Raw genomic sequence first — 27014 nt, 5'->3', positions numbered from 1 at the left:
GAATCAATATGGAACATGGAATCACAATGGGTGTAATAATTGTCATGACATTACTGGTCAAGAGAAAGCAAAGGTTGACATACAGAGTGCAAACAATGAAGACTAATATGTATTGTGAGCTTGTAAAGTTAAATGCTTTTATCAGTTATTACATGGAAAGTATGACTGCTGACAGAGGTGCAGCACACAGGTGATAAAGAAACAGCACTTGAATTTGTTTTTGCAGCAATTGGTATTTTAGATAATTTCTAGCTGGTACAGACATTGATCGCATCTTCAAAGTAGTAGTCTAGTGCCCCAAGATAAAGCAACAAGGTTATTTCACAAGCTTTTTTTAAGTCAAGCAGTTAATATATATTAAGTCACAGTGACCACAAAACCTTTACATAGTTCACCTCCTTACCACACCTCAATAAATACAGGCACATTACATTCCAACATGAACAATACTAATGCAATCTGGAGGCCATTCTACCTGTCACAGAGAACTGCAACTCATAATCATGTATACACCTGTTGATTGTGTGCATCTGTACAAAGTTACATTGACATCCTACCATATCTTCTGGGTACTTCACTTTTATTGTCAGGCAGTGCACATACAGTTACATTGCATGCAAATTAGATATTCATCATGGGTTTCAAAATATGAACTATAATGAGAATATTTCTCACCTTGTCTAGGATGTCATAGCACTGGTTTAGTTTAACTTTCCAGTATTTTGCAGTTGCTTTTCCTGAATTTATGTCAGCTTCTTGAGCACAAGACTGAATAAGGCATAAGATATTTTCAATAAATTCTCTGTACAAACTTTCAAGCTGTACAGTTTCATCATCAGTCAATGCAGCAACCTGTTTTAAAAAATGTAAAAAATAAATCTAAATAACCAAATAGAAAATTAACAGTTAACAATTTTAGAAAAGAATAAAATTATGCTGTGTAAAGAGAAAGTTGAAGTTCAACGCACTTTTAGTAATTTTGTCTCAGATCTTTTAAGAGCTAAAAATCGTAGAAAAAATAATGTCTAATAATTAGTATTATGGCTAATCTCAAATATTTGCTACATGAAGTTGGCAAATTCTGTAGTGTACAATACAATGCACAGTGAAACAGTTTATTATTGCTAATTTAGCAGGGCAGATTTTCTTTATTGTACAATTATTTGCTATCCACATTACACATAAAACAGCATTGTAAAATATACTTCTAAAATGGACAATTTTTACAAACACACAAAGTTTTCCAGGTCCAGTATTCATCAGCTATTTGTAAAAACCTTCATTATCTCTTTATTCTATGTCTTGATGAAGCTTTGACAGTAGATCTTTGTAATACTTGCACAGTAAATTAGAATTACTGTATGCAATTCTGTATCTGCTACATTTATTGAGGGGAAGTGGGAGCCACAGTGTTGATAACTTGCCAGAATAAAAGGAAACAGGGCAACACAAGAACATTTGCTAAACTGATAGGAGAAGGCAAAGATTATTGCAGATGAAGAAAGAAGTGCAGAACACAACAAATGCAAGAAGACAGACCAAGTAAATAGAATATTTTAAAATACTGTTATGAGGGAAAGCAAAGAAGTTGATGCAAATACAACTGCACAATGAAAATTACGACAATGCTTCAAAACTTCATCACTGTGTCCCTACTGACAAAATCTCTGCTCTTGAACACCAACATCTTCAGGTTGTTATCTATAACCTACCGTCACATATAGAAGACACCACCCATTTCCACTGCTGACTCTCCCCAGCTCCAGCCCCTATGCCACTTGATTATCCTGCTCATTACTGTCAAGGCCACCTCCATCTATAACAATATCCCCAATGCCCACGGCCTCACCACTGCTGAACAGTACCATTCCGTATAACCAAGTGCCTGCAAACCCAGAACCTCCTTCCTGCTCTCCATGGCCAACTATATTCTCATCCACAATTACTTCTCCTTTGAAGGTGTCATCGAGAAACAAATTTGCAGTACAGTCATGGGCAGGTCCATATGGATACGGGCACTTCCATATGGGTACAGCAACATTCCATGTCAACCCACTGAAAGGCCATCTAGAGGTAACAGAGCCCCCCCTCCCCACCCCGCTATCACAAACCCTTCAAATGGTTCAGATTTAATAATGACATATTTATGATTTAGATTGAGGGCTAGGATACCCTATCCACATTCCTTCAGAACCTAACACTTTCTCCTCTATATACTTTACCTGGTCCTCCTCAGCCCAACAAACCACCTTCCTCGATATCAATCTCCACCTCAGGGATGGCTCCATTAGTAATTCCATCCATGTCAAACTTGCCAGTTACCAACAAAACCTCCACTCTGTCATCTGACAAACACTCCATTCCAATAAGTCCATTCAATAGAGCCTAGCAACCCACAGTCATCACTTTTGCAGAGACGAGCAGGCCCCATGCAAAAGTGGTGAGCATTTTACTGATGCCTTTCAAGTCTAAGTTCAAACTCCCCACCTTGTCCAGGAACAGATCTCTCATGCCTTGTCTCCCCAGCCATGCACCATTCCCCACATTCCCAACGGCTTGCCAGAAAGGAGCATCCATTTTGTGACTGTGAAGGATAAAGGACACAAGGATGGGAGGAAAGTAAAAGAAGAAGTGTACAGTGATGGTCAGTCTTGCACAGGGAGAGGTCCATGTGGCTTAAACAGAGGGTGGGCTGGTATAAGTAGATAGTCAGCAAAAGGGATTTAAGAAGCAGGAGGAGACACTGCAGACAGAAGGTAAGGGAAATGCAAACAACATGGAAAAACCAGAGCAAACAGAGGGTGAGCAGAGATAGGAGGGAGGTAGGCAGATGGTTAGGTGGGCAGCAGTTGGCAGATGATGTAAATGGGAGGTGAGACAGATGGGGCAAGATACATGGTAGATGTGAAGACAGAAGAAGAGATAGATAAGGAGATGGAGAATAAAAGACAGCAAACAACACATGAAGAATTTCTATGTCCAGCCATGTACATGGACTGCTGCATGGATGGGAATAGTGCAAAGTGATCAAGGCTTGCCTCCCTATCTCAGTGCAGGCACAGCATATATGATATTTTGTGCACATATTTAAATAGCTGTGATTTGCAAAATTATTAACAACAAAAAATTTGTGTACTGAAAACTGAAATCACCTTATATTGTGACACGATCAACAATGACACTTTCTTTATGATATAAAATTATAGGTAAAATTAATCCAGAATCTGGCGATGGATACAACACTACCACACAGTGCTGTTTCCAAGCTAAGGTTGACAGTGATTGTGATGTTCAAAACCACAAACTATCATAAAACATGTTATGATACAAAGCCATAGCTCTCAAATTTATTGACATGGTTGATACAATAGAAGTCAAACTGTGTAACAACTGTATAAATTTGTTGAGGGTGGACTGGTTCATTACAAAACACAATGGAAGACTGTGTAACAATGTATTTAACACAAGCTTACTTCATTTTCAGCTTGCCCAAATTGACTGAATATTCAAACACAATCATACTCTGAAAAACAGTTCAGGACACCCATGAAGTGTAAATTTTCTCAGACAAACTAAGTGTTGGAAAAAAAGGAATTTAATCTTTTTATTTGGTAGTTCCACAGCCCTTTAAACACACTACTTCTCTACTCACAATGTCCACTTGAGAGTCTCCCAAATGAGCCTCATTCATTATCTCACTAATCATATCCACCTGTACCCTTAACTTCACCATCTCTAAGAGCTGCATCTACAAACAAACCAGAGGAATGGCCCTAGCCTGTGAAAACCAAGGAAGAGGCTTCCCTTTATCCCAGACTGCTACCCCTGGCTTGGCACAGATTCACTAGTACACACACACACACAAAATAACGTAGAAATCTAATCAAAAAACCTTCTTTGTTATTTTTACTCAGTTAACTGATTTAATTTTTTTTTTAATTTCTAGTACCTTGCTGCCTTATTTTCATTATCGTATTGGCTTTTTTATTTTCCCTCATTTTTCTTCCTATCTTCTTTCTTCACTTGGAATCTGTCAGTATCATCAGTAATTTACAGTAAGTGCCAACCAGAACTGTTCTTCTGTTGGTGAAATGGCAATTCATGAAGCCAGTGTGAGGATAGTTTCAGGATAACGAATGAATGATTGTGAGAAATTAGTTTTTCTTTCTAAGCACTGAAATTGAAGTTTTTCTGTATTGAGTTCGCTCGTGGAGATTTATTTTAATCACTGTGAAAAAAGCGATCATGATTTTAGGTCTGCCACAGATTGTTGACTACCATTTTCTCAGAGACATTGCACATCACGAGGTTGTGGTCAGGTAACGACAGGAGCTAAAATTCAGGACTACAAAATGAGTTGACTGTAACAGTTCAGTCATTGATCACTTAAAATCAGCTGTCAACGGAAGATCTTGCATTTCTGTCAAACATCATGGTGGCCCCACTTCCAGCATTGCTCTGCATTACATATTAAGCATTTGTGAAGTGACCTGCCATGTTGGTGCATCACCTACAACCAAGCGGTAGCCAGCAGGCGATGTGGCAACACTGTTGCAGTAAGTAACAGATGTCAACTATTAAGTAATTTCAATCAGGTTATAGTCATGTTACTTATCAGCTGACATATGTCCATAGCATAGCTCTCTATTATAGAGGTATTAATCCATAAACTAGCAGATAGCCTGAATGGGCACAAAAGGACTGTCCGCCTTGCAGATGTCCTCTTTGCAGTTGCTTAGCTTAATTCAAAGAATGACTCAAGAGACTCTTAATACCTCCTATACCACACCATTTCAATCCTTCCAACCCACACTAGTTTCCCTGAAATCTACCGACAGAAATTTGCTTCCCAACATATCCTTTTACCTAGTCTTGGTTTTACAATCAGCCTGTATTAGCTTATCCTCATCCCTCTCCCTCGCCAATAAGGTAACTATTATAATTTAATTATTTAAACAATAAGAAGTTCAGTATGGAACAACGATAATATGGAAAGGGTAGATTGCTACTCACTACATAGAGAAGGCATTGTGTAATACACAGGCACAAAGAAAACAAATTGTAGAAATATTTAAGCTTCCAGACAGAGTCCTTCCTCACAAGTAGAATTCTCACACATTCACACAACTTATACACACATGGCTTCTGTCTCTGGGTGCCAAGGACTGGCTGTGGTTTTCTTTGTGCCTGTCTGCTACTCAATACCTCCTCTACGTGGTGAGTAGCAAATTGATTATTTTCTTTTATTATTATCTCCATCATATATATAATAGTCTGTTTTTCTTCTCCTATCCTCTTTCTTTATCTTCTCCGTTTTCTTTCTACCATTTAATTGATATTTTCTTTCCACTCTTCATTTCCTGTTCCTTTGGTAATCCACCTACACTTCTCTCTCTGTCCTTTCTACCATCTCTGAATTGAACCTGGTGTAGTTCTTAATAATGTATTAGATCTGACTTCTCTGATACAGATTCCCTTATCTCTGTCTCCCTTTCTCCTCGTAATGGATGGGTCATTTTTAGCCTAAGATCAGTAGCAGAGCCTTCTCCTCTTTTATAACTTCCTGCAAACAATTACTATCTCCTTTTTAAAGAAGGAAGCTACAAGTTTCTCTGTTACAAGTGTTATTTTAAGTAGGTCTGTCAGCTGCACAGCAAACACAAAAGTAACAACTGGCCTATTTCCATCTCCTTGTGCCTTTAAAAATTTTTTAATTAATAAATCATGATTTGCAAGCTCTGCACTGTCTCTATCACTTTATCTTTGGTAGAGAGAAGTACACAGGAGTAAATGATATCTTGGAACTATATAAACACATTAACATAGAAACACTCAGTGCAATGGCTAACGGGAAATAGCTGAATCAACATAAATTGAAGTTATTCAACCAGCATAGGTACATTTCCCTCACAGTCAACCTAGCCTGAGTTGTTAGTAGAAAGCATTGAGTTTTGCATGCCATGAAATTCGGCATGGAATGACGACAACAATGCCAGTATCCACTGCATTGTATAGTGGCCAAGGTTATTAGCAACTTGAAACAAGTGAACATCGCACCAAACTCATACGCCATCTTGTGATCTGCTGATTCTGCTACTCTCAGCAACCATCTCTATAGCACGAATAGCAGATTTTACAAAATACTAAAATAGATAAAGAAATCATACTAAAATAGATAAAGAAATCAAGTACCTGTGCAACAAACGATGCTGATGACAGAAGCGATGACAAAAATGTTACAAGAGTGTATCTGTAGTGACGCAGCTGTTTATCCGTATGATGAGCAATATCGAACAGTGATGATGGTGGCAATGTTGCACCCATCTTCTTTTTCAGCCTAAAGAAGTTTTCTGCCGGAAAGATAATTGCAATAAAAATTAAAAATAAGCCACTATCAGTATTTTACAGTATGAGAAATTACACCTCATCTGGAAAAAAATTAAAACAGTTACTAAAGAAATGACAGCTTACAACACAAAATAATCAAGTGTTACCATTTCAATGGTTTCAATAGAATAATGTGCACTTTTCGCTGCTCCTGTCCCTCTCATAGTATTACTGGTTAATTATCTTAAAACAACATTTAAATAAGAAACTGAGATGTATACAGAAGTGTAGTTCTAAAGCCAATTTTATTCCATATACTGCTGAATTTGTTCTCATCCAGGTATGGTGATCTGTCAACCATATGACCAAATAGGCAAAACAAAAGTAAAAGAACATGTACAATACACTAAAAAAAAGACTACATACTCCAGCACTGTAGAAGTCAATATAGTAACCTGAAGGATGCAACAACACTTGCAAACATTTTTGTAAAAATCCTTCTGTTGATTGTCTCAGAATATCTAGTACCTTCAAGTGTGACAGTGACTGAATTTCAAACAAAATGGTATATCAAAACTTATGCCAATACTACAGACAAAAAATTGATGTCATTGGCATAGGAACAGCTTTTCTAAATGTTAAGGGTCCTTACAGGCAGTATAATTTGGCAGGTCCTGGCAATTTGGACAATTAAATAATGGAGGACCATGCTGAACAAGCAATCTGGTCTGATGTACAACCACTTCTCTGTAATTCGATACATGTATAATGTCTATCTCAAAGGAACATCAGCGAAGTGGGGAGAAGAGTAATGATCAGAAGCCTTATGCATAATCATTGTAATTTGTAGTAATGTCAAAAATAATAAAGAATTAAGGATGGATGCGTCTTTTCTAAGCACACGAATTATTATTTTGTTTTTACACTGGAACAGGTTTCACCAAAGCTGTGCCATCCTCTGTGGGTTTTTTTTTTTTTTTTTTTTTCCTTTTTCTCTTTAGTTTTACACTGTGTGTGTGTCCTGTGGCTGCCAATAAAATATCAGCCAAACATCTAAACTGGTACACCATGTCATCACTGCAGTATTTTGCTAGTCCTGACCTGTATCTGGTTTGTATGTGTGTGTTAAGCATGTATTTGGTGTTATTGTGTAGTTGGACTGATGTTTTCTCCTAGTCATTTATGAACACTGCATCTTGTTATGTTGTTGCGGCTTGGACACACATTTTGTTGCACAAATTCATGTTTCTGATCAGAAATGCAATTTTGTGCAGTCAAACATGTGTCCAAGCCACACAATAACACTAAAAACATGCTTGGCACACAAATATAAACCAGACACTGCTCAGGGCCACCCAAATACTGCACTGATAACAAGGTATACTAATTTAGACCAGTGGCTGGTTTTGAATGGCAGCCACAGGACACACACAATGTAAAATAAAAGAAAAAAACCTACTGAGGATGCAACAACTATGGTGAAACACATTTGGGAGTTCAAGCGAAACGACAATTTGTGTACTTGTAAAAAGGTGAACCCATCCTTAATTCTTCATTATTTTCTGCTAGTGTGGAAACTGAGCTCAAACTTCCACTATCATGGTGTAAAAAATATTTTCTGCAGTAATAATCATAATAATAAAATTCCCCATGTGAGCCATTTTCTGACCTCTTCAGTCCGACAATGCATCTCTAATAACCACATTGTCAACAGGACATTAAATCGTAATCTCCCTTATTTTTACCATTGTCAATGCTGCAACACGAATATCTTACATTTATTTTAACATGTTACAGTTCATAGACGGAAAGCAAAGAAATGATATGTCTTAGTAATTTATGAACAGATGGCCCAATTTAAGACCCCCCCCCCCCCCCCCCAAAAAAAAAAGGGTTGATAAATTGTAATGTGTGTATAGTCTGCACTAAATCAGTCTCCAATTGGTTACATTTTGTTTTGTGATGTCCTGGAATTATATGATTCACACAAAGACATAAATCAAGAAATCAGTAAATAATGTCATCTTTACAAGTAAGTTATGTAGGCAGCATTCTGTAACCATGATCAAGAATAACAAACATTATTTTAAGATGAAACACTAAACAATTTCAATCACAGAACAGTGAAGCACAGCAACATAATCACAACAGTTACTTCATTTCTAATTTATGAATCTCTTTCTATCCTAAAGCAGAGCATATCAACAGAATCTCTACAAGGGACACGTCCTAGTTCTTCAACGGCTTTAGAAGATTTTACCTACTTGCAACAAACCTTTCTAAATAAGACTAAAACAATTCAACTGAAAACGAAATATCAATCAGCCCACAAAGAAACAGGCATACCAGCAGTTTTAAATATCACTTATTCGTCCACAGGTGGGACTACATATTTTAAGCAATTTCTACTGACAAGGTTGTGTCACCCATAATACCAAAAAAAATATATTGTATATTGCAATACAAACAAAAAATTAATGGCTTCAATGTATTTAAAAAATATACATTTTCAGAGTACAACACACATCTCAACAATTGAGCGTATGATTATTTGCATCAAAGACTTGATCAGAAAATACGAAATAATGAACTCATTTGATTGTTTAAAAGCAGTATACATGAGCAATGAAAATTTTTGTCCCAAGTCTGGTCTTAAAAGTGTCAAAAAGAGCAACTTTTACTGCAAAACTATTATCTTTTAAATTTATCTACAAAATTTACTGAACATAAATTCAACATGAGAGTGACACACAACTCATCTCTGGTTGGTGTGGATGTCAATTTTAATTAGATCATTCAACCAACATACACGGATATAGCACCAAATCTCTTACCTTTTGATGATGGAAGCAGTCTCACGTATCTTATTACTGAAACACAATTCTTTATAATAACATAAGGCGAGAACTGTTTAGTTATATTCATTAGGAACTCAAGCCTTTTTGGCATTGCATTCTGTTCTTTATTTTCACAACCTTTCTTGTTAGTATTTCTGTTGTCAACACCATCATTGCCTCTGAGAACATGACTCTCCAGAACAAGGCTTATAAATAACCACAAAAATTTTTCAGCATTTAATGTCTGGAGTAATTTGTGGAATAACGAAATGCGTCTATGCTCTGGAATATCCATCACAGCATCAACAAACACTCTCATCACTTTTGCTACAATATCTTCAAGTTGCGAGTTCATCTTCTCTGTCAACACACCAGAATGTTCAGCCTGCAATAGACAAAATAATATACACATGTTTATTTATCATAGCATACAATTACTTCTAATTCATGAATGTTACAAAAGTCTACAATTAAAATTTAAATATGAAAACTGCAGACAATTTCAGATTTGGTAAAACATACTAACAACAAATTAAAATCAAGAACTATAGCAAGACTAAATAATCAATGATGTAATCTTAATTTATCCAAACTAGATCTTGTTGATCTCTGTGGCTGTTATTCAATTAAGGATTGCTGAAGGAGAATAAAACCAGCCACAAATATTTTTTAATGAGCCGTATTTTACTGCCACAACCAGTTTTGGGCTATTATGCCAATATGCAGATGGCTATGCTCATTTTGGTGCAGTATCAAATCATCAGAAGCATACTGTCCACTCCTGCACCGCATAAGAATACTTAAGTAGGCAGTCTCATTTTATACACTGTATGGATGATATGTATAATACAGTATTTAACTACGTTAATGTGCAAAATGTTTACATTCAAACAATTTTCATTTCCTCCCAGAAATGCATAAGGACCAAAATGATGCTAAAAGCTATTCATTAGAAGAAATGTAAAAGGTATATAAATGATTCACTTTATACATTGTGAAACAAATACTAACAAAGAGATAGAGGGGCTGGCCAGTACTTACCTCAGCTCAGTACAGCCGATAGATACACAAAAAACAGAACCGAAAATTTAGGTAAATATAGAAATATATGCAGTTAAACATGTGAGTGACAATGTATAAAGTGATCTAAATGATTAATGGAAAATCTCACATAAAGACGTGAAACAAATACTAACAAAGAGAAGAGGGGCTGGCCAGTACTTACCTCAGCTCAGTACAGCTGATAGATACACAAAAAACAGAACCGAAAATTTACCTAAATTTTCGGTTCTGTTTTTTGTGTATCTATCGGCTGTACTGAGCTGAGGTAAGTACTGGCCAGCCCCTCTTCTCTTTGTTAGTATTTGTTTCACATCTTTATATGAGATTTTCCATTAATCATTTAGATCACTTTATACATTGTCACTCACATGTTTAACTGCATATATTTCTATATTTACCTAAATTTTCGGTTCTGTTTTTTGTGTATCTATCGGCTGTACTGAGCTGAGGTAAGTACTGGCCAGCCCCTCTTCTCTTTGTTAGTATTTGTTTCACGTCTTTATATGAGATTTTCCATTAATCATTTAGATCACTTTATACATTGTCACTCACATGTTTAACTGCATATATTTCTATATTGCACAAGTCATTCATACAGTCTGTAAATTGGTGGCAATTACTTAGGTAGGAACAGAAAACTTAATTTAAAAAATAGTGCAACAAACATGCAAAATCACTGGCTTTTAATGAAATAACATGAAATCCGTGATTTTCAGCAACATAATGCTAAATTAGTGGTTTTAACAAAATGTCACAGAAAATAGTATTTTTCCCCATTCCTGGTTAAAAATTGTCATACATCTGAGAATCTCGGCGACAACTGAGAGCTATTTAATGCTGAAATTAGACACCGATTTTTTTTTTTTTTTTGCCGGGACTGATTGTAGCACATAAGTTGTCAACTCTAAAGGACACAGATCCAAACAAATCAGTCTTCAAAGCCTTGGATTCAAGTTTTAACCCAAAGATAATACACTAAAACCTAGTAACGTTGAAATGCAGTCTGTATCCGGAATGACTGGTCTTTGTAGCACAGATACTCTGAAGGGGGATGAATTTTTTCCTGAAAGTTAAATGTTCATACATCAGGAAATGTACGTGTAGTCAAATGCCTGCAGGCAACACGAGCTGACGAACATCAGTTTGCAGGTGTGGCACTTAAGGCTATTTAGATTGTGTGTTTCAATGTACGTAGAGAGGCTACTCTTTAACTACAGTGAAATGTTAACAAATGGGCAGCACAATATCTCTGAAGCTAACCTTTCTTGTCTTAGGGTCGACTGTGTACAGCACTAATGGCAAGTCTGCAAATTGTGCCCATGGAGGAAATAATAGCCAGTGTAGGATCAGGAATTTATATCGTGGACACAGTTACAGCTGAAGAAATCTGTATAGAAGCCGTTTAAAAGTACTCGCATGTGCAAAGCCCCCCAAAAATAATTTAGCTGTGGGTGAAAGGAATACTGTAAAATCCCTGAATGAGGATGACAGTATTACCATTCTCCCCACTAGCTGACTATCACAGTAAGATTAACGACTAATTAGGTCTGCAGACAGTTGGGAAACTGAGTAAAGACCCTACTAAAAAGTTCTTAGAACTGTTGAGCGGTTGATAAAAATGTTCTACAACGAACAGAGCATTCAGAAAAGTCTGTTCTGTTCAATTCATTTCAGTTCAGTTCCATTCGATTCAGCTGCATAAAGAACGTGTTCCTCCGAGACCTTTGGTGACTGCCATTGGTTCGTTCACCTATTCGATTGCAAAATTCTTGACAACATTATTATGACTGTATGCAGGACTCTTACATCACGAATTCACCATATTTTATCAGCAACCACCTGCATAGTGGTCCAGCTGATGGACATATTAGTTTGTTTTGATGTGGTTTCACTACTTACTATTGTTCCATTCAATGAGGTGTTGCAACAACAGAATCATATTTTTCCTGACATTATTGCAGAACTGTTTACACATTGCCTTATGACTACTACTTCCAATCTAACATTATGTTCTATGAACAGATGGGTGCTTTGGCTATGGGGAGTCTCTTAAGACTAGTTGTAGCAAATATCTTCAGGGAAAAAATGAGTAGCAGGCACTGGGAAAAAAAGAAGAAGAAGGGGTGTGTGTGTGTGGGGGGGGGGAGGGAGGTTGAGAGAGAGAGAGAAATATTTGGTTCTGCTACGCAGGTGACATTTGTTTTGTGGGGACATGCAAGAGGGGAACTGATTCATTTTCACAAGCATCTCAATGGAATTAATACGAAGATTCAGTTTGCCATGGTGAAGCAGACATATGGAAAAACACATTTTCCTGATGCGCTAGTTTTCAAGAAAGAAGATTGTAGCTTAGGCCATACAGTTTACCGACAACATCCACGTACAGACCATTACTTACACCAGGATTCGAACCATCACCTACAACAAAAGCGAGGCATCATAAAAATGTTGGCAGAATAGAGCAAAGAACATCTGAAAACCAGAGCTGTTTGACGGCGAAATGAAACACCTCAACAATGCATTGTTCAACAACAGTTATTCGTCTGCTGAGGCAAAAAGGACATTACGATCATACCGATGCTCAAGTGCCCTTGAAATTGAAAGTTTTCCTGGCTTTCATTACGGATGTTACTGACGGCATAAAAAAAAGTCTTGAAAAAATGAATCATTGCAGTAATCTACAAACCCACCTGGAAGATATAGCAACACCTAAAATTGGTGAAGTATGCTTGCATACCACTGGAAAAAGCAGGAATATGTAGGATTCCGTGAAGTTGTGGAGAGGTGTACATGAGTACTACAAAAAGAACGGTCAAAAAAATGACAAAAACAGCAAAAGGCAATGGTAGGAGGGGGAGACTGACAAATCAGCTGTTGTGGAATAAGTTTTACAGCTAGGAGATCACCACAATCATTATCATAGGACTCACATCCTGGCAGCCACAAATGGATACCATGGAAAGCTATACGGAGAGGCCATCAAGACTGTTAAACATCTCAAGAACTTCACAAGTAGGGGGGCATGAAATTGAAAGGCATCTGGATCCTGGTGCTGAAGAAGATGTGTACTAGTCTTCCACCACTGGGTGACTGCAACAGCAGATGATAACAAATGGCAATGGTCAATGGTCTGTTGCACTGGGTATTCAAAGCATCTGATGTCATGCCACTGCGCAGGAGCCGGAATAAAAAGAACTTTGCTACAGTCAGTAGCGAGCGATGGGATGTATCGGGGACTCACAGTAGCTAAAGTTACCTTCGAAAATTGCCTCCGCAGAAGGAGATGAAACAATTGGTTTAAATATGGAATCCGTTCAACCACGAGACAATAGCCCCCAGCTGTGGAAGTTTATGGTCTATGATTCTTTCCTTCATTTCCATTTCGATTGTCATCAACAAGGAGAAAAGTATCTCATTTGAAGTTACAGTTGTCTCCTCATTAGTTGCAAACACTTTACAAAGTTAGAAATATTATCTTTACAGTTAATTTAAATCTTCAACCAGAGTAGAAATTCATGCTCTTTAAAAATTTCACACACGTAATTCCAAGGACTACAGTTATTAATTGTCAGCAAAAAGTTCATCTAATAGTGGATGATGCCCATGAAACAACTGTGTAGTCTTTAATATAAGGGCTTTAAATAAAAATAAATACATAATCTGTTTCTCAGAGTCTATTCGCCCTTTTCCTGAAAGCTAATTTGTATGGAAAACAAAGCATTAATTTCAAGAACTTCAGCACTGACATACACTGATCAGCCAAAATATTATGACAACAAAACTACCATTGACATAAACGCGTCCAGGTGATACTGACATCACCTGGCGAGGAATGACTGCTAGTCAGACACAAATACACGCTGCTTGCAGTTTGTAGTATCAGTGAGCATGCTATCCATGTGTATAACAGGAAAGGTGCACAATCTATCTGACGTTGACGAAGGGCAGATTGTGTTGGCCTGAAGGCTCAGCATGAGCATTTCAGAAACTGCATGGCTTATCAGGTGTTCAAGGAGTGCTGTGGTGAGTGTCTTCAAAATGTGGCAAAACCAAGGTGAAACCATGTCTAGAAGCCATGGGGTTGGGCAACTACCCCTCATTACAGATGTTGGGCAATGTAGGCTAGGCAGACTGGTAAAACAGGACAGGCAGCGAACTGTGGTGGAACTGACATCAGGCACTAATGCTGGGCAGCATACATGCGTGTCTGAACACACAGTGCGCTGAACAGTCGCAATGATGGGCCTAAGCAGCAAATGACCCATGCATGTGCATTTGTTGACAGCACAACATTGGCAATTACAATGAAATGGGCACATGACCATCGGCACTGGACACTGGCGCAGTGTCAGAGCATTGCATTGTCTGATGAATCCCGGTACCTTCTTCACCATGCTGATGGGAGGGCAAGAATTGATCATCTTCCAGGGGAACAGCCTTTGACACGCATACAAAAGGACAGAGACAAGCCGGCTACAGTTCCATTATGCTCTGGGGATCATTCTCAAGGGCATCCATGGGTCCAGTGGAGTTCATAGGTCCAGTGGCGGTCATACAAGGGACTATGATGGCCAATGAGTATTGTACACTGGTTGCAGACTAGATACATTCCTTCGTGGCGATCATATTTCTTGATGGCAGTGGCATTTTTTAACATGATAATGTGCCAAGTGATAAGGCCAGGAGGGTGATGGAGTGGTTCGAGGAACACAGTCACAAGTTCCAATTGATGCCCTGGCCCCCTAACTCACCAGATGTGCAGCCGATTGAAAACATATGGGATGTGATTTGAATATGGCATCAGAAGTCATTGCCCCATCCCCAGAATTTATGGGAATTAGGTGACTGTGTGTGTGTGTGTGTGTGTGTGTGTGTGTGCGCGCGCGCACGCGCGCACATGCAGATGTGTTACCAACTACTTACAGCGATGCACCAAGGCCTCATTACTTCCATGCTACAACACATCGCCGTTGTAATACAAGCCAAAAAGTGGATGTACCAGCTATTAGGTAGGTGGCCATATTGTTTTGGCTGATAAGTGTATATAATCTTGATGTTATTGAAAGAACATCATTAGAAATACATAATAAATCAAATGCAGAAACATTCAATGCTTTGAAGTACTATGAAAAGGTAGTTTAAATAAAAGGGGGGGGGGGGACAGACAGGTAGTAGCAACTGGTTTTCCTACTGTTTTAAATTAGATGAACAACCATCATTCATGCAGAAGTATCATTAACATCAAAGTGTTTGTTTTTCTGAACACTGTTTCACAAGTTAAGAAACTTTGCAGTTAGGGACATGACATAACAACATGATAACAAAGCTTTGCCAAAATTATTAAAACTGAGGCGATTTATTCCCTATGTCTACTGATATTTTTTATATAATTTAATAAATAAAACACACATTTCCTCACAATACTAGCTCCCCCCTCCCAACTGACAACAGGCAGTGCAGCTCCATTGAATTCTGCAAAGATATTTAGTAAAACAAATGAATATAGTATTAAAAACTGTTTGAAAAATTTCAGCCAGTTTTAATTTGTATATGGCCCAACATTAGCCCCCACTCACTGTGGGCCTCAATACCATCTGTGAACTTGGCAGCTAATTTCACCATGTGTCCTGATTTTCTAACTTTCTTGGGCACTTGGGAAGAGTTTGTATCCTGGTCTGCTGCCAGCTGGCTTTGGATTCTCTTCGGAAAATGTGGAATCACTTCATAAGAACGCCCAACTGATTCCGAAAGTCCACTATTTATCTTATCAATTCTAATGAACATGTAACTTGTGGTAGAGCCTTGTGAAAGGAAGAAGTTTTTTTGGATTTGTGGGAACACACTGCAATTTTTAGGTGCTTCATTGTTTTTTTTCGGTTTAATGATGAATGTTGTAGGGTCAGCAACCATCATGATATGAGGTTCATGGAAGAAGTGTCCTCATAGGTCCAATGCAGTAAAACCCAACATTTCCGCCACTGCAGCAATGATTGACTTCCAGAAGGAGCAACAGAGGCCAAGTAGAATAGTGAGTAATATTTAGGGCAACCAACATGTAATTAGGGTTTTAAGGAAGATGACTTTGGGGAGGTATAAGGAAGATTTACTCACAAGAAATTTCAACTGCTCAAAACATAGCATTTTCTTGAACTGTTTGACAATTAGAAAATAAATATAACAAATAAAAACAAAAAATATAAAATATAAAAAATAAATAAATAAAAAGAAAATCAAGGATACTGTTACTTACTTCTACTCTATTATGTCATGCAGTGTGATACTTTAGGGTAACTCCACAAACCGACAGAGAGTTTTTTGAGGGCAAAAGCGTACAACAAGACTCATTTGCGGTGTAAATTCAAAGCCAGTATGCACTGGTACAAGGTGAGCGCATCCATGGGTTCCCAGTACCGACTGAGAATAACCCCCCCCCCCCCCCCCCCCCCCATGAGCCCTTTAGACGCACAGGCTACGTCATTCTTTCTCTGCTGCTTTCATTCCCTTGAGACAAACTGTCTTCTTTCCATCGAAGCATGAACAGAAAAAAGGACGTATGTCAATAACAGTACTGGTTATCATATGAAAACTGTTTGAGACCTATCAGCCAGGTGATTTGAATTACTTGTACAGATAGTACTTCATGGGATTAATATTTATAACAGTGATCACTGACAAAATATACCAGAGAAACAGGTGACTAATACGGAGCTGGGAGGATTAAAAAAAAAAAAAATGCTACATTACAGGAGTGCCCAGGAAATACAGGAGAGCTGATCACCCTAGTAATATTTACTCCATTTAGTTGTAGCATGGGCTCAAATAGAAATCTTGAAATGTTTCAATTTTACCCTTAGCCTGTGCATGGTATGCAACAGTTCTTATCAGTTTACAGCCCAAGTCTTTACCGGGGCTTGGGACATAGTAGATTAAAACGGTGTTCCTTCAAATGCTTTTATGTGTTGTAACATTCTAAATCTGGTACTTCAGGGATTCAAAAATCTGTCTCTGTTTCAATGTTTTGAAGTGGCACTAGTTCTCTCCAGCTGTTGAACCTATTCATGCAAGTCATATTATAAGTGAATCCACCAGAGGGTGGCAGAAGATCCACTAGGTCAATATGTACCATCTGGAAATGTTCATCAATGATTGGGAATTTTCGAACTGTTGATTTAGTACACCTTTAATTTTACTCTTATGGCAAAGTTAAACACCTAGTTGTTTCTCGCACATCTTTCCTTAAGCTTGGCCAAACAAATTTGGAAGAAAGGAGTTTTACTGACAATCTCACATTGTGATAATGCTAAAAAACTGTGATCTTAAATTGTTTGAGTACCTATAGAAGAATGGTTTCAGTTGACATGTACACCACCGTTTTAATCCACCAGTAGTAATATACAGCTTAAATTTCAATGAAGACTGACTTTAGATTTTTATGTTCATCGCTTCTTTCCTGTGAGGCAGCTATATCTCAGTCCATCATCTCTAACTCCTCCAGCCTAGATAGATGATAAACCACATTTGCTATGATGCCGATTATTTGTTTGCTGGGAAATGTAATGGACAACACACAGTTGCAATCGCGAAGCATTATCATTCTTCTGTTTCAATATAAAAGTTAATGGCTCATGACTTATGTAGACAGAAAATGTTGTTCTTTCAGTTATGTATTTTAAGTCTTATTTTATTACATAAATGATGCAGTCCCTGTCATAAGTTGAACAATACTTCTGAGAAAAGAAACATTCTTTGAAAAGAAACCAATAGGCTTTCAAATTCCACCGGGTTTCTGTTGTAGGGCTCCACCTGCAGTGAAATTTCATGCAGCCACAAACAACCAAATTTCATACTCCATTACTTGGGAAAGTTGGTAATGAAGCTTAAGCTATGTTCTCCTTGCATTATCCAGACTGTTCTGTTGCTTCTGAAGCCCAGTCGATTTTCCTTTTGTTACTCTTGTTAAGTCCCTTCAGATAGTCTTTTATAAAAGTTTGGTTTTGTGCAGCATGTTCAAGATGATGACAGTAGCATTTCTTTGTGCCAAGAAATGCTCACAATTATTAACCAGTTTCTGGGCAAGGTGTGTTTACGATGGCTGTTACTCTCTCTGCAAGCCTGATTTGGTACTTTCTGTGTCGTGAAGTATGCCAAAATACTTATTTTCTGTGTGTCAAGACACAGACTTCCCACAGTTAGTCCCCATACTACACTCGTCAAGACATTTGAGAAGTATGTTTAGATGTTGCAACGCTCTTCTTCCAAACTAGGTCCAATTGGATTGTGACTTACGTGGTGAAACAGAAATAAAATCCTTACAATGCTGCACAAACAGCTCTGTCCATGATCATGCAACAAGAGAGATACTCAACTTACATTTACCAAGAAAAAATAAACATAACACTCAAAACAGCATTTTCTATCGAGGAATAAATCTGTACAATAAATTATCAAAAGAGATTAAAGAAATTGCAAAAATACTCTTATTTAAAAAGGCAGCTAAAAAGTATCTGTTATGCAATACATTTTATACATGAAGGCTTACTTAGATAAAACAGAGTAGGGGTTTGATAAAAAAAAATGTTGTACAAATTAATAATAATAATAATAATAATAATAATAATAATAAAACATCCAACGTTCCACATAACACCTTCACTTTATGTATTTTTCCTTCTTTTTTCCTTTCTAGAAATACTTACCACCAAGCTATGCATAGCACAATACTAACAACTCTTCCTCTTTCTGAGCTCAACATCTCACTCATTTTGAAGGGATGCTGATTCAGTTTTTCAGGATAGAAAATGGGAAGCTGCGGTACAGAAATGGCCCAGAGATCGCCAGTGTGTGTGTGTGTGTGTGCGCGCGCGTGTCTGTATGTGTGGATGGATATGTGCGTGTGTGCGAGTGTATACCTGTCCTTTTTTCCCCCTAAGGTAAGTTTTTCCGCTCCCGGGATTGGAATGACTCCTTACCCTCTCCTTTAAAACCCACTTCCTTTCGTCTTCCCCTCTCCTTCCCTCTTTCCTGATGAGGCAACAGTTTGTTGTGAAAGCTTGAATTTTGTGTGTATGTTTGTGTTTGTTTGTGTGTCTATCGACCTGCCAGCGCTTTCGTTCGGTAAGTCACCTCATCTTTGTTTCTTTATTATATATATATATATATATATATATATATATATATATATATATATATATATAAAAAGAAAGATGATGAAACTTACCAAACAAAAGCGCTGGCAGGTCGATAGACACACAAACAAACACAAACATACACACAAAATTCTAGCTTTCGCAACCAATGGTTGCCTCGTCAGGAAAGAGGGAAGGAGAAGGAAAGACAAAAGGATATGGGTTTTAAGGGAGAGGGTAAGGAGTCATTCCAATCCCGGGAGCGGAAAGACTTACCTTAGGGGGAAAAAAGGACAGGTATACACTCGCACACACACACATATCCATCCACACATACACAGACACAAGCAGACATTTGTAAAGGCAAAGAGTTTGGGCAGAGATGTCAGTCGGGGCAGATGTACAGAGGCAAAGATGATGTTGAAAGACAGGTGGGGTATGAGCGGCGGCAAATTGAAATTAGAAATTAGCGGAGATATATATATATAATAGAGGGAAACATTCCACGTGGGAAAAATTATACATAAAAACAAAGATGAGGTGACTTACCGAATGAAAGCGCTGGCAGGTCGATAGACACACAAACATACACACAAAATTCAAGCTTTCGCAACAAACTGTTGCCTCATCAGGAAAGAGAGAAGGAGAGGGAAAGACGAAAGGAAGTGGGTTTTAAGGGAGAGGGTAAGGAGTCATTCCAATCCCGGGAGCGGAAAGACTTACCTTAGGGGGAAAAAAGGACAGGTATACACTCGCACACACACACACATATCCATCCACACATACAGACACAAGCAGACATATTTAAAGACAAAGAGTTTGGGCAGAGATGTCAGTCGAGGCAGAAGTGTAGAGGCAAAGAAGTTGTTGAAAGACAGGTGAGGTATGAGTGGCGGCAACTTGAAATTAGCGGAGATTGAGGCCTGGCGGATAACGGGAAGAGAGGATATACTGAAGGGCAAGTTCCCATCCCCGGAGTTCGAATAGGTTGGTGTTGGTGGGAAGTATCCAGATAACCCGGACGGTGTAACACTGTGCCAAGATGTGTGGGCTGTGCACCAATGCATGTTTAGCCACAGGGTGATCCTCATTACCAACAAACACTGTCTGCCTGTGTCCATTCATGCGAATGGACAGTTTGTTGCTGGTCATTCCTACATTGAATGCATCACAGTGTAGGCAGGTCAGGTGGTAAATCACGTGGGTGCTTTCACACGTGGCTCTGCCTTTGATCGTGTACACCTTCCGGGTTACAGGACTGGAGTAGGTGGTGGTGGGAGGGTGCATGGGACAGGTTTTGCATCGGGGGCGGTTACAAGGATAGGAGCCAGAGGGTAGGGAAGGTGGTTTGGGGATTTCATAGGGATGAACTAACAGGTTACGAAGGTTAGGTGGACGGCGGAAAGACACTCTTGGCGGAGTGGGGAGGATTTCATGAAGGATGGATCTCATTTCAGGGCAGGATTTGAGGAAGTCGTATCCCTGCTGGAGAGCCACATTCAGAGTCTGGTCCAGTCCCGGAAAGTATCCTGTCACAAGTGGGGCACTTTTGTGGTTCTTCTGTGGGGGATTCTGGGTTTGAGGGGATGAGGAAGTGGCTCTGGTTATTTGCTTCTGTACCAGGTCAGGAGGGTAGTTGCGGGATGCGAAAGCTGTTGTCAGGCTGTTGGTGTAATGATTCAGGGATTCCAGACTGGAGCAGATTCGTTTGCCACGAAGACCTAGGCTTAGGGAAGGGACCATTTGATGTGGAATGGGTGGCAGCTGTCATAATGGAGGTACTGTTGCTTGTTGGTGGGTTTGATGTGGACGGACATGTGAAGTTGGCCATTGGACAGGTGGAGGTCAACGTCAAGGAAAGTGGCATGGGATTTGGAGTAGGACCAGGTGAACCTGATGGAACCAAAGGAGTTGAGGTTGGAGAGGAAATTCTGGAGTTCTTCTTCACTGTGAGTCCAGACCATGAAGATGTCATCAATAAATCTGTACCAAACTTTGGGTTGGTAGACTTGGGTAACCAAGAAGGCTTCCTCTAAGCGACCCATGAATAGGTTGGCGTACGAGGGGGCCATCCTGGTACCCATGGCTGCTCCCTTTAATTGTTGGTATGTCTGGCCTTCAAAAGTGAAGAAGTTGTGGGTCAGGATGAAGGTGGCTAAGGTAATGAGGAAAGAGGTTTTAGGTAGGGTGGCAGGTGATCGGCGTGAAAGGAAATGCTTCTTCGCAGCGAGGCCCTGGACGTGTGGAATATTTGTGTATAAGGACGTGGCATCAATGGTTACAAGGATGGTTTCCGGGGGTAACAGATTGGGTAAGGATTCCAGGCGTTCAAGGAAGTGGTTGGTGTCTTTGATGAAGGATGGGAAACTGCATGTAATGGGTTGAAGGTGTTGATCTACGTAGGCAGAGATACGTTCTGTGGGGGCTTGGTAACCAGCTACAATGGGGCGGCCGGGATGATTGGGTTTGTGGATTTTAGGAAGAAGGTAGAAGGTAGGGGTGCGGGGTGTCGGTGGGGTCAGGAGGTTGATGGAGTCAGGTGAAAGGTTTTGCAGGGGGCCTAAGGTTCTGAGGATTCCTTGAAGCTCCGCCTGGACATCGGGAATGGGGTTACCTTGGCAAACTTTGTATGTGGTGTTGTCTGAAAGCTGACACAGTCCCTCAGCCACATACTCCTGACGATCAAGTACCATGGTCGTGGAACCCTTGTCCACCGGAAGAATGACGACGGATCGGTCAGCCTTCAGATCACGGATAGCCTGGGCTTCAGCAGGGGTGATGTTGGGTGTAGAATTAAGGTTTTTTAAGAAGGATTGAGATGCAAGGCTGGAAGTCAGAAATTCCTGGAAGGTTTGGAGAGGGTGATTTTGAGGAAGAGGAGGTGGGTCCCGCTGTGACAGAGGACGGAACTGTTCCAGGCAGGGTTCAATTTGGATGGTGTCTTTGGGAGTTGGATCATTAGGAGTAGGATCATTTTTCTTCATGGCAAAGTGATATTTCCAGCAGAGAGTACGAGTGTAGGACAGTAAATCTTTGACGAGGGCTGTTTGATTGAATCTGGGAGTGGGGCTGAAGGTGAGGCCTTTGGATAGGACAGAGGTTTCGGATTGGGAGAGAGGTTTGGAGGAAAGGTTAACTACTGAATTAGGGTGTTGTGGTTCCAGATTGTGTTGATCGGAATTTTGAGGTTTTGGAGGGAGTGGAGCTGGAAGTGGGAGATTGAGTAGATGGGAGAGACTGGGTTTGTGTGCAATGAGAGGAGGTTGAGGTTTGCTGGAAAGGTTGTGAAGGGTGAGTGTATATATCCTGGAAATGGAAAAAAGAACACATTGACACCGGTGTGTCAGACCCACCATACTTGCTCCGGACACTGCGAGAGGGCTGTACAAGCAATGATCACACGCATGGCACAGCGGACACACCAGGAACCGCGATGTTGGCCATCGAATGGCGCTAGCTGCGCAGCATTTGTGCACCGCCGCCGTCAGTGTCAGCCAGTTTGCCGTGGCATACGGAGCTCCATCACAGTCTGTAACACTGGTAGCATGCCGCGACAGCGTGGACGTGAACCGTATGTGCAGTTGACGGACTTTGAGCGAGGGCGTATAGTGAGCATGCGGGAGACCGGGTGGACGTACCGCCGAATTGCTCAACACGTGGGGCGTGAGGTCTCCACAGTACATCGATGTTGTCGCCAGTGGTCGGCGGAAGGTGCACGTGCCCGTCGACCTGGGACCGGACCGCAGCGACGCATGGATGCACGCCAAGACCGTAGGATCCTACGCAGTGCCATAGGGGACCGCACCGCCACTTCCCAGCAAATTAGGGACACTGTTGCTCCTGGGGTATCGGCGAGGACCATTCGCAACCGTCTCCATGAAGCTGGGCTACGGTCCCGCACACTGTTAGGCCGTCTTCCGCTCACGCCCCAACATCGTGCAGCCCGCCTCCAGTGGTGTCGCGACAGGCGTGAATGGAGGGACGAATGGAGACGTGTCGTCTTCAGCGATGAGAGTCGCTTCTGCCTTGGTGCCAATGATGGTCGTATGCGTGTTTGGCGCCGTGCAGGTGAACGCCACAATCAGGACTGCATACGACCGAGGCACACAGGGCCAACACCCGGCATCATGGTGTGGGGAGCGATCTCCTACACTGGCCGTACACCACTGGTGATCGTCGAGGGGACACTGAATAGTGCACGGTACATCCAAACCGTCATCGAACCCATCGTTCTACCATTCCTAGACAGGCAAGGGAACTTGCTGTTCCAACAGGACAATGCACATCCGCATGTATCCCGTGCCACCCAACGTGCTCTAGAAGGTGTAAGTCAACTACCCTGGCCAGCAAGATCTCCAGATCTGTCCCCCATTGAGCATGTTTGCGACTGGATGAAGCGTCGTCTCACACGGTCTGCACGTCCAGCACGAACGCTGGTCCAACTGAGGCGCCAGGTGGAAATGGCATGGCAAGCCGTTCCACAGGACTACATCCAGCATCTCTATGATCGTCTCCATGGGAGAATAGCAGCCTGCATTGCTGCGAAAGGTGGATATACACTGTACTATTGCCGACATTGTGCATGCTCTGTTGCCTGTGTCTATGTGCCTGTGGTTCTGTCAGTGTGATCATGTGATGTATCTGACCCCAGGAATGTGTCAATAAAGTTTCCCCTTCCTGGGACAATGAATTCACGGTGTTCTTATTTCAATTTCCAGGAGTGTATATATATATATATATATATAAAGAAGAAGAAAAGTATTGTACACCAGGAGTAAATCTAATGATTATGTCTAACGGGAAGTCTGTAAATATACGTGTACATGAATTAGCTGTAAAATTATACATGCCAAATGGAGTGATAATTGTCAGTTTTCATTTATTTTCTTCTATAAGTGAGATCTGATAGTAAGCCTTCAAGAGGTATATCTTCAAACATACTCTACTGTCTTGAAGCATTCAGTTGGCATTATCTATTAATGGAACTGAATAGCAATCTGGGAGTGTGCAGTCATTTAGACAGCACTAATCTTCACAAAGATGCCAACAGGTATTCGGTTTTGTTTTTGGTGCAGAATGTAGCCCAAAAAATGTGCTCAGTCCTATGAATGGCACAATGAGGCAAATAAGAAGAGACAGACAAACAGGGGCCATGAGTTCTGCTACAGATGTTTTTATAGGCTGCCAATATTGCTTGTTTGTCAAAACTTACAATCTGCAGCAAATGCTTTTGGTAGATAGTACAGCTGACATCTGTGTCCAATCAGCATCAAACAATGACAAAACAAATGAACATACTACTACAAACTGCTTGAAAAAAATTACTTTTAGTCACTATTTTCAACTATATATGCCCCCACATCGTTTTAAATGATGCATCTGCACAAACGATTGTTGGCACATAAATTCAAAATAGTTTAGAGTGCCAGCACCTAACAGTAGACACCATTTCCCCACTAATTATAGACATCTTATGTTGTATAAACAAGCGTATAATAAGAATATACTTTGAACTGGGTCACGATATGACATTCTGTCAACATATTTATATTTAGTATTAAAGTACTTGGTTGCAATATACATACCCTTATTATAAGAGGTATAACAGTTTCCACAATCTTGGAAATGACTTGAAAACTGTAAGCATCATCTTGTCTTAATACCGAGGAACCCATGAAAGTGAAAATTTCCATAATATTATGCAAAACCTGATCCTGAAACCAAGAAATTAAACCTTAAGCGTTAACTCCTCAAAGCATACATAATAAAATATGAAATAAAGAGTGCATCTGTGGAAATGAACCAACACTGAAACAGCTCAAACTCTGAACTTTGTAACTAAAGACAAGGATGTGCATTACTTAACTTAATCAGGAACAGCAAGTTGAATCCTCACTACTGTTAGAGTAAAGCAGTATAAAGTGCAACAACAACACAGCCTTTCCCTTGCTATTTTTTGTACTCGTTGTCCCACTACTATATGCACAATTAATCTGGCCATTTTTGTGGGTATTTCGGGGAGCACAGATTTCAGTAGGAGTCAGCAAGTACTGACTTATTAGCTCAGAGACAACCTTAGCTAGTTAACACTAGTGTTTGCAATGCCATTGTATACTAGCACTTTTCTTATTTGTAAAAAGAAAATTTCAGTTTCAGTTACATATTTGTTCGGACAGTTGTCAGCTCCATGCATCACCTCTGTTTTTATAGAAGCACTGATGCTTTATGTTTTATACACTGCCTGGCCTGCAATAGCATTGTCTGTGTGAGGTACAGTTTGCTCCCAGTACCTTTCATGGGAAGGGCCAAGTTATATTGTGCATACAGTACCAGTTTCAAGGCTCATCTTCTGAGGTCATGTTTCTATTTACCATGTAAAGAGCAAGCAACTTTCAGTCAGTGTATTTCCCTGCACAATGTCGAGTGATGTGTAATGTGAACTTCAACACAATGCAAACAGAAAGTATAATCACTGCGAGTCACAAAGATTATACAGTCAGCGAGTCACAAAGACTATACAGTCAGTGATTTTGACAAAAATGTAGTTATATATTTATGGTCAATATCAGTCATACATTTACCATTAATCCATATGTTTAACTGCTCATATGGGAATTACACTCCACTTGAAAACAGTAATAAGAATGACCCACAAAGGCTTGCACTTATTGTTGTCACACAATAACTCCGGTGTTAGATTTTTTCTAACAGAAATAATTTTTATGTTTTTTAGCTGTAAGCTGCATACAAAGCTACATGTATCAAGTAAATTTCTTCTTCATTATTACCAACAAATTAAAAATACATATGACCATTAAAGGAAACGTGTATTGCTGAACAAAAACATTTCCATATGCAATCATTGCAAACAGTTCTGCACTACATTCGTAACATCTCTCCTTCCGGCACTTTGACATAATCACAGTAAATGAGCAACTAAAGTAAACCTGATCCCTGTTTTAGCAGACTCAGTCAGAACGACTTTCTTGTGACTTTGATTTTTAACATTAGTTAAACTGCATTACGTTACTATATTAATAGTATACACGTATATTAGTGTTCCACATAACTTTAGTGGCTTTTGTGATCTGTAGTTAATAGAATATTATTGTTATTGCCTAGATAAATTTTGTAAAAAATGTTGCAAACAACCATGAGTGAGAAGTGTTCGAGCTGCCGTAGGAAAGTCAGTTCTGGGGTTCTATGCAGCTGTTGAAGCGGATTGGAGTGAATGTAGTGGCATAGGAATCGGGGAAGTAAATGGGTCTCTTCCATGGTATTGCAGATTATGTTCAAGGGATAAGAAAATAGCGGAACAGGAAGGGAAGATTAGAGCCCTTCAGGCTGAACTGGATAGTGCTACGGAGGAACTGATGAGGTTAAGGTGGGAGGAGGGTGAAGACAGGTGGGAACTGGTAGCAAGGAACAGAGGCCACAGAAAGAAAACAGTATCAGACAGTTTCATCACTGACACAAACAACAGGTTTGCCTTGCTACCTCAGTCAGCTAAGGAAGAGGCTCAAGTAGATGTAAGTGTAGTCAGCACTCAACAGACTTTCACTAGGAAACCAACTGTTGCAAAAAAAGTAGAAAGTAGGAGGAAAGTTTTGTTGTTAGGTAGTAGCCATAGAAGAGGTGTGGGACAGATTTTGCAGGAAAAATT

The 27014-nt window shown here is 39.8% G+C and overlaps 1 protein-coding gene across 1 annotated transcript in view; it reads right to left on the bottom strand.

Annotated features, from left to right (window-relative positions):
* The window catches only part of LOC124798417 (HEAT repeat-containing protein 1), a 286351-nt gene that overhangs the window by 83229 nt on the left and 176108 nt on the right, over positions 1-27014 (bottom strand). Inside the window, exons 15-18 of the mRNA XM_047261815.1 lie at positions 24937-25065; positions 9162-9549; positions 6193-6350; positions 676-852 (exon numbers count right to left, since the gene is read on the bottom strand). Coding sequence (XP_047117771.1) covers positions 676-852; positions 6193-6350; positions 9162-9549; positions 24937-25065 — 852 coding nt within the window. The remainder of the gene's footprint in view (positions 1-675; positions 853-6192; positions 6351-9161; positions 9550-24936; positions 25066-27014) is intronic.

The sequence above is a fragment of the Schistocerca piceifrons genome, chromosome 5 (assembly GCF_021461385.2).
Source record: "Schistocerca piceifrons isolate TAMUIC-IGC-003096 chromosome 5, iqSchPice1.1, whole genome shotgun sequence".
Classification (NCBI taxonomy): Eukaryota; Metazoa; Arthropoda; class Insecta; order Orthoptera; family Acrididae; genus Schistocerca; species Schistocerca piceifrons.
The sequence above is the reverse complement of the archived record's forward strand: the minus strand, read 5'-3'. Positions and strand labels throughout refer to the sequence as shown.